The following is a 13,490-nucleotide window of genomic DNA, read 5'->3' as shown; positions in this document are numbered from 1 at the left end:
CGAATTGCAGTCTCCCGATAGGTGTTCCTTGAGAGTGGTTTTGAAAGTGTGTAGGGATTCACATTCCTTTACAGCTTTGGGTAGGGCGTTCCACGTATACAGTCTCCTCCCCATCATATGTATATACTCTCTGTCAGGATCTATGGGTAACAGTACTGTATATTTGCATATCATATATGTCACAAATGTAACAGTATGTGTATGTCATGTATGTCCCTATGCCATAAATGTCATGATGTCATGAATGTTGTGTATGTCATAAATGTCACTATGAATTGAAAATGGGGGACCCTGATGTAAACAAGACAAACGTCTTTCTCTGGTCTGCATCCCCTTAACAATTGTATGTATTGAGCCGTACTGTATTGTACCCATTCTGCAATCTGTTAATAAAGTTTTCAATTAATCAATCAATCAAAACGGTTGCTGGAAAGAATTTCAGACAGGCACCTTCTGACCTGCCTATACAACGCAGTATGTGACGTGTAACCAGGAAACAAGAAGCAGCTCATCAGGTTTCACAATGATGAGATTGGTAGGTCACAAATTTCACTCTTATTATGTTGTTGTCTACTAGATATTAATTTGTTTATTTAACTGTATTGTAAACATGGTAGGGAATTCGGATAAACTATATAATACATTAAAGCGTCGACCCCAAACAGAGCATCATTCGTGCTAATGTTGCTAGCTAACGTTAGCATGCTAGTTTTGTTTGTTTAGCTAGCTCCACCTAACGCTACCTAAAAACAAACAAACAATGATTTTCATCTGACATCAGTCTACCCTAATATCGCTTTATTCGTTTTATATGACTATATATTCAACCTGTAAGTTAATCATAGCCAGGCCCCTGTAATAGGACATAACTAACGCATATATTCACCAGGACGAAAGTGTTACTTTGACCAAACATAATCGACTAACGCTGTTTTTCAGGCTAGGTTGAGAATTGTCTTCATGTTGTTTCATAGGGTCGAGCCTAGGAGAGTAACGTTACAACCAACAACGTTACACAATTTGTGACCAAACTGCCGAGCATTGGAATAACATTCCTTGAATATGGCATTGTGTGTCACTGCTAACTTTTGTTTAATCACTTTTGGATATGTTGAGTGGGCAGTGGGCACATTCAAAATATTGCAGCAACAAAAGACTACATGCCAACTGAGCGCAACATATTTTAAAGCTACTCATGTGCTCATATAAAGGGGCATTCAATTTTGTAGATTTTAAACATAATCCTATTGTTCTGTTGTGAGGAGGACATGGGATAATCTGACATAAAACGACGAAACTAGCAACATGTTCTGTGTCTTGAGAGCTCGGCTGCATCGCCCACCTCAGAAACTCTGCCGGATGAGTGGAGAGCAGGCCTCTATTGCAATGTAGACATGATTTCCTCAGGAATGTCTGCAGTTCACTAGATATTTTCTCTCCACTGAATTGCTTTGGGGTCATGCTGATAAGCTATGTCCTTCTCATGACATGATTAATTAAAAAAGAAAAACATCTACAAAATGCCCATTTAAGCAGGAATAAGAGTGTTATCTACAAATGAATGAATGAGAACTTTATTTAACAGATTGCAGAATGGGTACAATACAGTACGGCTCAATACATACATGTACGCCTATATAGAGTTACATAAAGGTTACCTATGTACACACAGATGGCTTGGTCTTTATATCTATCAAAAGGGTTAAACAGTGCTCTTCCTTATTGATCCCCTAGGATTCTAATGATGATGATGTGTCCCTCTTTGATGCGGAGGAGGATGCAGGCAAAAAGTCTAAAAAGACCAATATCAAGTATGTTCCCTCACAGTTGCCTCACTAAAACTTATTTTTGTAGAATTTACTCACAACAACATATTACCTAGAATTTACTCACAACAACATATTACCTACACAAGTATTCATTAATTTACTCACAACACCATATTACCTACACAAGTATTAATTAATTTACTCACAACACCATATTACCTACACAAGTATTCATTAATTTACTCGCAACACCATATTACCTACACAAGTATTCATGGATTCACTCACACCATATTACCTACACAGTACACACGTATTCATGAATTCACCCACAACACCATATTATCTTATCTAGTATTCATCACAGACTATTTATCACTATATATGATGTGTTTTACGGTGTCCTAACAGTGTTTTTTGTTTGCAGGCATCCAATAGCGTCCTTCTTCCACCTCTTCTTCAGAGTCGGTGCAATAATCGTGTACCTGCTCTGTGAGTGGTGGAGCAGGAGCTTTATTGCCTGTATGGTCACCATCATCCTTCTGCTGTCTGCTGACTTCTGGACCGTGAAGGTGAGGCCACTCTCCTCTGGGGAGAAATAGCACTGTTTCTTATCCAACATCCAAAGTCCTCGTCCTTTTGGCTGAAATGTATTCAAGGGGAACATTGAGTGGTGCGTCAGCAAGGCACACAGGATTCCACCCAAACCACAAACTGTTTGAGCTCATGCGATCTGGCAGACTTTTCTATGAACAGATAGAAAAGTGACTGAAGGTATTACTGTCCGTTGGTTTATTTTTTAAATTAGAACCTAACATCAACTCTGTCTGTCCAACTAATGAATACTAATCATTGAACATTTATTAAAAACAGATGTAGACGGACAGACACACGTTAAAGATCAAAGTAAGCTCTCTACAAATATTGAGCATAATTTTGTAAAATGTCCGGTGTCAGCGGTAATACCAGTGTTGTCATGAGTTTATTCGTCATAGGAAATTCCACACCACCGTGGCAACCCTAATACACAGAATATTACCCTGGGTGCTCTGTGTCATCTATAAAATCGTACCCAATTAATTGTCTATGGAGAAGCTCCAGACTTTATACTTGATGACATCACATGTTTGAGTTTTAGCACTCTAGTTTTTGGATTGGATTAGTGAGTCGTTTGTTCTCACTAATATTGTTGTACTGTCTTTTATTTATTTTTTATTTTATTTTTTTAATCCTCTTTTTTTCCGCCTGATTTTCAATTGTTCTCTCATCCCAATTTTTTGTCGTTATGCCAATTCACCCCCTCCCCTACCTGGTTGTTGTGCGCATGTTCCTCCTACTGGTCGGTACAAGGGAACCCTGAAGTCCACCACATGCTTCCTCCGACACATGTAGAGACAGCCAGTGGCTCTTTTTTCACCTGGCAGCGAGGACTCTCATTGGTGAAGCGTAACGCGTGGGAGGTCACGCTGCCTTTTTTTCACCTGGCAGCGAGGACTCTCATTGGTGAAGCGTAACGCGTGGGAGGTCACGCTGCCCTCACCATTTCCTGCCTTTCGCTGAGCAGGCGCCCAGACCTGACCTCTAGGCGTCGCTGTCCACAATGCCAGATTACCACCCACGACTTCCCTCCCCCTAACTCAGCCAAACTAGTTAGTATGACGACCGGCCCAAGCCGCAGGGCAATGCTGACTCTGGGAGTCGAGACCGCAGCCTCTTGCATTGGTGACGAGCGCAGTCTCCACTACGCCACCCGACCGCCTACATGTATGCAATCTTAATTGGGTGTAATTCCCCTTTAAGTTACGGAATGGATAGCAGGTGTGTCTCCTCGTCCAACACCTCCTGGCTGGGTGGTCTGTCACAAGAAGTCTTATAATCCATGAAAAACATGGTAATAACCACACTCCAGAAAACAATGTTTTTCTCATAAAAAAATACTTCACTTGATGCTCTGAGGAAGTCTCTTTTACTTTTGTTGCCAAAACGAGCCTGTTGTGGCATTAAGATAAATACAAAAATGTGAACTTGAGGTGGTGGAGGTTTGATAAACATTTTATAATTATTTTTTTATCAACATTAAAACATTTTTATTTTTGATAACTTTTTGTTTGCAGTGCTGTCATTATTATTACCATGTTTTTCATGGATGCTTTGTGACTTAATGTATTAATAAGCAAATGGCCTCCTCTGCATTCACAGAACATCACTGGCAGGCTGATGGTTGGTCTGAGGTGGTGGAACCAGGTGGATGACGACGGACAAAGCCACTGGGTGTTTGAGTCTAGAAAGGTAAATTATTGACCTATCAAACTTTTCTTGATCCTCCAATCACAACTGTTGCTTCCCTCAGACAAACTTTTTAAAATAACGTTGCTCTCATTCTACTGTAATTATTAACTAATATTTTTTTTTACAGTTAAAAGCCATTTAACCTACAATCTCACATGACACTTCACTGACATATTGTACTTCGTAGTATCGCTGCTGAATACATGGCTTCTGCAGATGTCGGAGAGTGTGAGAATATCCATTACTTTGTCCTCAGGGGACAGGGAAACAACTGTCTTCAGATTCAGAGTCACGCATCTTCTGGATCGGACTGGTGATCTGTCCCGTCCTCTGGGTGATCTTCGCCTTCAGCACCCTCTTTAACTTCAGGATCAAGTGGCTGGTAAATTCCCAGAAGGTTTTCCCACTAGGGATGGACACCACGAATGTTCATATATAAATGTTTCATACCGTCCCTAGTTTCCCACGTTATCAAATTGTATATGGTCATAGTCGTCATTCTCACCGCTGCCTTCCACACACAGGCTGTGGTGGTCATGGGTGTGGCGTTACAAGGAGCCAACCTGTATGGGTATGTGCGCTGTAAAGTGGGCAGCAAGACCAGCTTGAAGAATATGGCTACAAATTACTTCGGGCGACAGTTCCTCAAACAGGTAATTTAGGACTTTTCTGTAACACAAACCCAAGAAGGACATTCATTTACAGTCTTATTGTTGTCTCACTGTTCTGTCCTGTTTCTCACTTTATAATTATTTATTTACTGTTGTGTTCTTAATTGTGAAAAAAAAGCATGCACTGTAAATGTCGAATCACGTTCCATTTGTACAAACAATATGGTGAATAAAGTAATCTGAATCTGAGTTGCTGAGTCATGTGGGCACCCTGACATCGTGGACGTTTCCAATAGTGTTATCAGGGTCCTAATGACACTTTTGTATTAAATGTGATGTTCTTTCTCCTCTCTCTCTCTCTCTCTCTCTCTCACAGGCCATGTCTAAAGAAGAGGAATCGTAGAGTGGAACAACTCGTCGATTATCTTTTTAACACGTTTGCATTATTCTTAATGCTATAGTATACAGACTTTTATTAGCGGATTGGTAATGAAACCCTTTTGTGACATGACAGAGCGTGCATACAGATGTTTTTGGACTTCTGTGGTTTTTTGATAATGTTTTGAGAGAGGGAGATGAGCAGCACGGCAGATATGTCCCCTCATGCTATCTAGTCTCACAGAAACACCTGCAATACTTTCCTTTTCTTTTTGTCTTTTGTTTTCCATTGCATATTGACCTTGATACAATTAACAAATGTATTGTTTCTGAAAGATATTGTACAAACGTTTTTGTTTGTATAATATAAATAGAATGTCGATTGGTTGTAACTTGTAAAGCAATGTAACGTGTTCCAACGCATTTGTAAATAATTATTTATGTAAAAAAGAAACTGTGGACCATTTCTTTTGTGCAAATACATTTCTAACATTTTCTGAACCGTGTGTGGATTTCTACCCTCAATGTCTGTTGATTCCAACATTATCTCCAATCTTTGCTGTTGAAATGTACATTGAATTATTGATCTCTCGATCTCTCTTACAAATAACAATCAGTTGTGGAGGGGGGGGGAAGAAAGATGTGACATTTTAATTTGCTAGCAGTGACCCCTAATGGTGTGTTATGGTAGTTTTATGATGAATGAATGAAAACTTTATTTAACAGATTGCAGAATGGGTACACTACAGTACGGCTCAATACACACAATTGTTAAGGGGATGCAGACCTGAGAAAGACGTTTGTCTTGTTTACACCAGGGTCCCCCATTTTCAATTCATATATGATCATCACAATACTCGTTTAGTGCCTGTGTGCATTTTGTCCGCATCCTCCGGACTAGTTTCAACATTTCTGTTATCAAATGTTAAATAATACTAATATATTCAAACATATTACGTTAAACAGTTAACGTTAAATATGACCAGGCTTTGTGTGCCACAACAAAGATGGCGTCTTTAGCGTACCGAGTTTACGGCTCACAAGACGGATGCGGAAGAGACTGCCGCGCCTGAGCAACAACAGAAGATTTGAGAGCTCATTGTTATTATTTGAATAGTGGCATTTGCACATACAATTCATATCACCGGTGGTTATCATTTCATGGGAATTGCGTCAAACGTTCAGGATGATCCCTACCGAGGATGCGTCCGCGAGGAAGAGGGAGATCGAGGAGAAACTGCAGCAGGTCGGAAATGGCTCGGGCGGGACTTGGTATCACTAAAAGCTGGATAGGAATATACACTGAAAGTGTTAGCCAATGGTGTAGGCATCAATTACATGTATCTAATGTACGTTTTGATTAGTAGACAAAGTAATTCCCCTACATTGAGTATGTAATGCCTGCCCTACAATCCATTACAGGAGCAGGAAACGTTGTCATACATAAGAGAGAATCTGGAGAAGAGTGATCAGCTGACTAAAGGAATGGTATGAGCAGAGCAAAGAAAATAACCATATACCATCTATACACACTACACACACACCTTCCACTTACTGACCATGACAAATACTGAATGATTCACTTATTTCCAATACAAGGGTCACAGGATATGATCTCGGTTCACTCACTATTTACTTATTGATAGTATTATAATGACGTCCATACCAACCCATATGGTGTAATGTGTATTGATTGATTGATTGAAAACTTTATTAGCAGATTGCAGAATGGGTACAATACAGTACAGCTCAATACACACAATTGTTAAGGGGATGCAGACCAAAGAAAGACTTTCGTCTTGTTTACATCAGGGTCCCCCATTTTCAATTCATCATAATATGTGACATACACAACATACAGATAGACAGTACTGCTACATCTATACATTTATGACATACCAGATTTGCAAATACAGTACTGTCTGTTTGTGATACAAAAAGTGTCCAGAAAAAGAGTGTATATACACTTGATGTAGAAACTGTACATTGGAGGAGGTTGGGTAGGTGGGGGGCTGTACATTGGAGGTGGGGGACACTGTACACTGTACATTGGAACACTGACAAAGCCATACTTGGTCATTTACATACATGATATACAGATATACAGTACTGCTACATCTATACATTTATGACATACCAGTACTATGCAGTACGGGCAGGACTGAAGGATACAGATGAATGCATGATAAGAGTCTGCACATTTCTTAGAAAGCTCTCAAAAGGTGTTTACTTTCACCACAGAACAGCGTTTCGATCCATACAGGTCTTTGTCATCCTTACGAAGATCCATATGGCTCGAAAGGTTGATCTGCGGTGAAATAAAACACCTTTTGGGGACCTTGTTAAGAAGTGAGCTGACTGTATTCATTATTTGTTAATATAATATAAGTATCTATTGCATCATATATCCTGTGTGCACTCACTGGCAATTAGTGAATCATATTTGAGAATTGTATTTCAGAATATTTGATTATTGCAAGACATGGGCATAGTCCCTTTTCACAGCAGATATTTTTGACTCGTCATAGATGGGTACTAAACCTGGGTATTTTACCTATATAGAAAATATGTATTCATTCTAATCTGTATCTATGGTTGTATGTGTGTTTATCCATCTATGATAAATCAACATGTTATTAATGTTCCACATGGGCCCTATTCCCGTACCTGGTTCAACTAAGTCGATCAAAAGTCCCATTATCCAGATTCAATTAACCCGATGTTTGAATCTAGGCTTTCCCTGTTCCTCGAACGCTGATTCAGTCTCGTTCATTCGAACCAGACTTGATACTCAGGATAATTGTGCGCGGCCGCCTCACCTGAAAAGACAGCAGGTGTCGATCGCAGAAATCCTGATTTTCTAACAGCATTGATTCATTGATTGAAAACTTTATTAACACTTTGGCTGCCATGGGTTAAATTCATTATCAACCGTAGGTTGCCGGCAGTGATGCCACAGATTACTTGTAAAAGTAATCCGATTACTGATTACTGATTACTCCTTTAAAAAGTAATCCAAGTTACTTTACTGATTACTTGATTATCAGAGTAACTTAGTTACTTTGAAAGTAACTAGGTTACGAAGTCGTCGTCGTTCCCCCAACCGTTTTTTTTTTAAACGCTTTATTGAAAGTGCATAAATTGTTTTTAACTTGTTTCTCTGCACATAACGTAAATTGGTAAACTAGTGCTTCAGCTTCTGTACCATCAAGTATGGTAAAGCAACAGTCTATGATGCTCACAGCATTAGAGCAGCCAGCCAGTGGTTTTACAAAACCAGTGTATCCATTCACATCTAACAAATGCAGGCTGAACTATTCAATTATATCAACTGTAACTATTAAATTGTTTTTATAAATGTCTCTCTATAAACATACAATCAGTATCTCTTTAACATGTAAATTAACTGTAAATCTGGCAAATAAGAGCTTTTGCTCTGCCACCATCAAATATACATTAATCAATCTCTCTCTTTTGCTGTTTGGCTAGGTCCTCCTGTACCTAGTCGAAGCGTCGTAGTGTTGTGATTCCAGATGCTTTCAATGCAATTGGATGTGCTGTTTTTAGCGGTAGACAGTATTTACGTTTAGGTCGCTTTCACATATAGTTTTGGTGGACTCGGTGCGGTTCTGGGGGTGAAGTTGAAACATCTGAACAATGTCACGCGGTCGAAAAGGGCGCTTGTCTATTGGACAGTGGAAATGTGTGTGTGGCTGCTGCGATCCCGTGTGTGCGCGTGTGTGTGTGTCTGTGTGTGTACACTGCAGAGCCCTTCAAATCAGCGGAGCCGAGTTTTGACATGGCATTGATCCATTGTTCTATTGAAGCACATTACCACCATCCTCTCTCGCTAAACAACTTGTAGACCACGGTGTTTTTATGAGTGCCCACAAGTAGCTGTTTTAATAATATAATAAGCCACGCGCCTCGGTAATAATAATAAGCCGCGTTTTTTCTTCCTGTAAGCGTTTTGGGGTGGAATTCTCAGACGAATGCAACGGAGCCCTGCTGTCACACGATTGGCGCATATGTCACATGACGTGCTGTGAAGACCCGCCCTACTCTGCCTCTGATTCGCAGACTGTGGATGGGGAATGTGATTGGGCCAAAGCAGAGTCACTCACAGACAGAGAGTCCAGTCACGCCGCGGGCCACATTCTTGTGTAACCCTTTCACTGCCACACCACGTCACTCCCAAATAAGAAAAACAGCTCAAAAATGTATTTTTGACTAGGGCGGCTAGGTGGTGTAGTGGTCTAAGGCACTCGCCACCAGTGTGGAGACGCTAGGATTCGCGTGTTCGAATCCAGCTCTCCACATTGTTTTTCAGTTTGGCTGGTCGTCCGCAGTAATACACATTGGCCGTATTACGGGGAGGGAAAACTGAAGGGTGGGGATCGAACGTTGTGAACAAGCGACTCCTACAAGTCGGTTGGTGCGCCTGCGCAGTAGAATCAGGAAGTGTCGGGGGCAGCGTGAGCCTCCCACGCGTTACTCCTCGACACTGAGAGATCGAGCTGCGCAGGTGAAAAGATGCGACTGCTGTTACCTCAAGTACCGGAGGGGACTTGTGCTATGTATGACTTAGTCCACATTGCAGCCGGCTTGTGGGAGGCAAGAAACAGCGTTCGTGACAGGGGAGGGTTGAATTGGATGATACGAAATTGGGATGGGAGAAAAATATAGAAAAATGGGAGAAAAAGTGGATCAAAAAAAAAATGTATTTTTGACTGTCGAAAACGAAATAAAATACTGCATTCCGCCTGCATTATGAATTTATGATGAGATAGTAACGAAATAGTAATGCACAGCTACTTGGACAAGTAACTGCAATCAGATTACTGGCTTTTAAAGATTAACGCGTTAGATTACTATTTTCGGGGGAAAGTAATCAGATTACAATAACGCGTTACTTAGTAACGCGTTACCGGCATCACTGGTTGCCGGCTCTATTTGTCTATAGAGAAAGTCCCATTCTTTGCAGGGCTATAACTTTTTAAATTCTATTGCTACATTGCCATTATTAGGGCCCATTCAAAGTCCTATATGTATTGTTCATTGTGTAGCAACGTTAAACTTTTTCATTCACATATTCATAGTAAAGTATGGTCTAATGTATAAGTATGTTTTCATCTCTTTCTGCAGCTTTCTCCAGAACGTGATCTATGTTTTATGTTCTACAGTTTTATGGCAATCAGCGCGATATAAAAAATTCCAACTAGACGTACTTCTAGAAGTTACTACACGTCATCTGATGTTGACCGGATGGGCTAGGGGGCGTTTATAATTCCGTGGGCAGCGTTATACCAATCATCTAATGTGGGTCAAATGTTGATAATAGCAGTTAGTATCGAAGATGGTAACTTTACACGCTAAAACTCACCCCAGTCTCCGCGCGCCGTTGGGCGATCATCTTAGAGTAGAAATTTTATCATTATGGGATGTAGATTTACCCGGTCCATCTCCAGCTTGTATAATGGTATATACGTCCAAATCATGTTGTTTATCGAGTTATTGGCAATCGATCGCTGTGTATTGTGACGAGCTAGAATGCCGGGACCTATAGCGAGTGCCCGGAAGTAATACGGCCGTCCAGCACAACCTCTATGGCACTTCCTGTTAAGCGATTGCGCCGATCGGCCACCAGATGGCGCTCCTGAACCGCCAGAGAGCTCAGTGGGTCCTCCTGGTGGATCTCAGGCCAGCGGAGGGGAAATATGAATCCGGTCCCAGATTTTTGAACTATTGATATCAAAGACGCTGTAAAGCGTCTTCGGCAACTTGAGCATGGCCGGGAATGACGTGTTAACACGGCTTCTGGCAGCCAAAGTGTTAACAGATTGCAGAATGGGTACAATACAGTAGGCTCAATAGCCTCGCAGACAAGTTAAATGCATAATCTATAGCAGGGGTCAGCAACCTTTTTGACATGGAGTGCCTGTTTGAAATATAGTTGTAACTAGTGTGCCTCAACAATATTCCATGGATCGTAATTTTTTTCTTCTCATAATCAGGTATTTTTAATGATAATTTTTACATTATTACATCATTATTGTTATTGTTATTATTAACAATATTATTATGATGGTTGTATCAACCCTAAATCTGAGTTGGGGGGGGGAATGCAATGCAGAAAAACAGCTGCATACAGTGCGACCATTTCACTCACATTTGCCTTCATTTTTGGACACATCACACACCATCGGTGTGTGTACTGTACGTGTGCTGTCATAGCTCCACCTACAGGCCTAATGGAGAACACCAGGAGAACACCAGGATGTGAATGGAGGGTGAATGTGAGGTATATCGTGTAAATAAGTTTTGATTGATCGCAAGACTACACTGTAAAAGAAAAATAATAATAAGTTACCAGAACTTAAAAATATTGAGTTCAGTTACTGTGCATTAAGGTTTTCAGTTTTCAATCCATTAGAAGAGAAAAATAAGTACACAACCACTGTGCGGGCCGGGGCTCCACTCCACTGGTCAAATTACTTACTCGTGAGTAGTACGTCCGTTGATAAAGAAAAGCAATGTCCACAGCCGCTCTGTGTATAGTAAAGATATTCAAATGGTTTATTTGCAGTCTTTCTTTACAGAAGTGGTCCTAAATCTACTTTCCTAAATATTCTTGTCACTCATGCACATACTACTACAAGTTAAGAAAACTGTATTTTCCCAGTCTCCAAATTCACCGCCGACTCCACACAGGAAAATTCCTTCATAGTGTTCCTTCCTTCGTTGTTGAGTCCATCCTTTCGGTCCCGTCCAGTCTGGTCGAAGATGCAACTGACCCAGAGAAAATCGTGGCTATATATAGAGACCCAACTGTTCTAGAAGGTTCGGTTATGCAGTGACATCACGAATGTTCCAGAACGTTCTATCATGATGTCATACTGTGGTTCTAGAATGTTCTATGTTCTAGAAAGTCTATTATGACATCACCACAACGCTCGAGAAGGTTCTAGGTTCCAGAATGCCCTATTATGACAAATACGACGGTTCAATGACTTTATCTAAATCCGATCAATATTAAACATTCATGTAATACAATAACCGAAATATATATAGCTTTGGCTCGTACACAGATAAATCCTAACATTCCCATAAATCATATCCTTCTATTTGAAATAATAATAATAATAATAATAATAATAATAATAATAATAATAATAATAATAATAATAATAATAATAATAATAATAATAATAATAATAATAATAATAATAATAATAATAATAACCAAAACACTCATCTGGCCTTTACACCGGCCCCTAATTGTGTCTACACAATTACTAAACAAATAACCTGGTCAGGTGAGGGTTCATTATAGCTGGCCATTCTTCTTCAAAAGTCCATATTTCCGTCTTCTGGACATTCCTTGTCACAAAATAACAAAATCTTCAAGTCGATCCACAATCCACTTCACTCCAGAGTTTGCCATGGTGGTGTCTTGGAAAGGTGGGGTGAATCAAACACCACTCATGTTGTCTTCTCTTTCTTTTATGATACACCCACCAACTACTAAAAACCAAGGAGCCCAACCAAACTCGGTGCCAGAGGTCACTAGTACATGGCCCACCGTAGGAGGGCGGTCTTTACCACCGCCTCATGCAGCTTCTTCTTCACGAAGATCTCGAGCTCTGCTTCTTTTATATTCCCCACAGTGAGGTTGGTCTTACCCAGGCTTGCCTTGAAGATCTCCATCTGTGTCGGTACCCCAGACTGTGTAAGCGAAGCATTCATCTTCTGTCTCTTGCGGTACAGCATCCGCAGAGTGCTTCTAAGCTCCAGAATCCAACCGACTGCCTTCTGGAGACGGTTCCAATTGGAGTCTAACCACTCGGTCAGAACGTCTTCCTCAGTTTGTGAGGCCCGTTCTGTTATGGTGAGATTAGAATTTGATCTAGGGAGAACATCTATTCGAAAACGGACACACGAGTCGATTCCAGCTTTGGTTACCCCTGCCCAATAAATGCCTGTGTCGTGAAGGGACACCTCCTCTATGGTTACGCCAAAAACGCTAGGTTTGCGAAAAAGGGTGACGCGTTTCCCAAAGTTAGCGCGTGGGCTGTCCAAAAAGACCTTTTTTTTTACTCTCTTTTGGTCCTCTCCACATTCCCCCGGGAATGCCTCATACAATGGCCAGCTGTACCCTCCCCCTCCGGAAAACATATCACAGTGGTGTTTGCATTGTCCTGCACACATATAAACAGGGTAGGCTGGCCCGTAATATGAGTACCATACCCCATCTAGATTGAAGGCACATTGTTCCTTCTCCCTACAGGTGACAGTGTGTAGTGCCTGAGTGGCTGGAAGGAGAGCACAACACAGAGAAAGCACTGCCACGCTTTTCAATGTCAATGGGTTTTCGTGGTTACTTTGGGGCAGGTAGGGACCCGCACGGTTACAGACTGGGGGCATGATAAGGAAGTGGTAGAAG

The 13,490-nt window shown here is 40.9% G+C and overlaps 2 protein-coding genes across 6 annotated transcripts in view; both read left to right on the top strand.

Annotated features, from left to right (window-relative positions):
* The first annotated feature begins 473 nt into the window (after positions 1–473).
* tvp23b (trans-golgi network vesicle protein 23 homolog B) lies at positions 474–5,548 on the top strand. The gene is made up of 7 exons (XM_084323865.1): positions 474–535; positions 1,735–1,811; positions 2,197–2,341; positions 3,969–4,058; positions 4,315–4,440; positions 4,583–4,711; positions 5,046–5,548. The coding sequence occupies exons 1-7, from the start codon at positions 524–526 to the stop codon at positions 5,070–5,072; spliced, it is 606 nt and encodes a 201-aa protein (XP_084179991.1). The 5' UTR covers positions 474–523; the 3' UTR covers positions 5,073–5,548.
* Positions 5,549–6,114: 566 nt separating this feature from the next.
* exoc7 (exocyst complex component 7) overlaps positions 6,115–13,490 on the top strand; it is a 54,275-nt gene continuing 46,899 nt past the window's right edge. For all 5 annotated transcript variants that reach the window (XM_084323853.1, XM_084323852.1, XM_084323854.1 and 2 more), the window contains exons 1-2: positions 6,115–6,293; positions 6,470–6,535. In XM_084323853.1, coding sequence (XP_084179979.1) covers positions 6,234–6,293; positions 6,470–6,535 — 126 coding nt within the window. In that variant the 5' untranslated portion in view covers positions 6,115–6,233. The remainder of the gene's footprint in view (positions 6,294–6,469; positions 6,536–13,490) is intronic.

The sequence above is a fragment of the Notolepis coatsorum genome (assembly GCF_963971535.1).
Source record: "Notolepis coatsorum genome assembly, chromosome: 10".
Taxonomy (NCBI): Eukaryota; Metazoa; Chordata; class Actinopteri; order Aulopiformes; family Paralepididae; genus Notolepis; species Notolepis coatsorum.
This window is presented reverse-complemented; position numbering and strand designations above follow the sequence as displayed.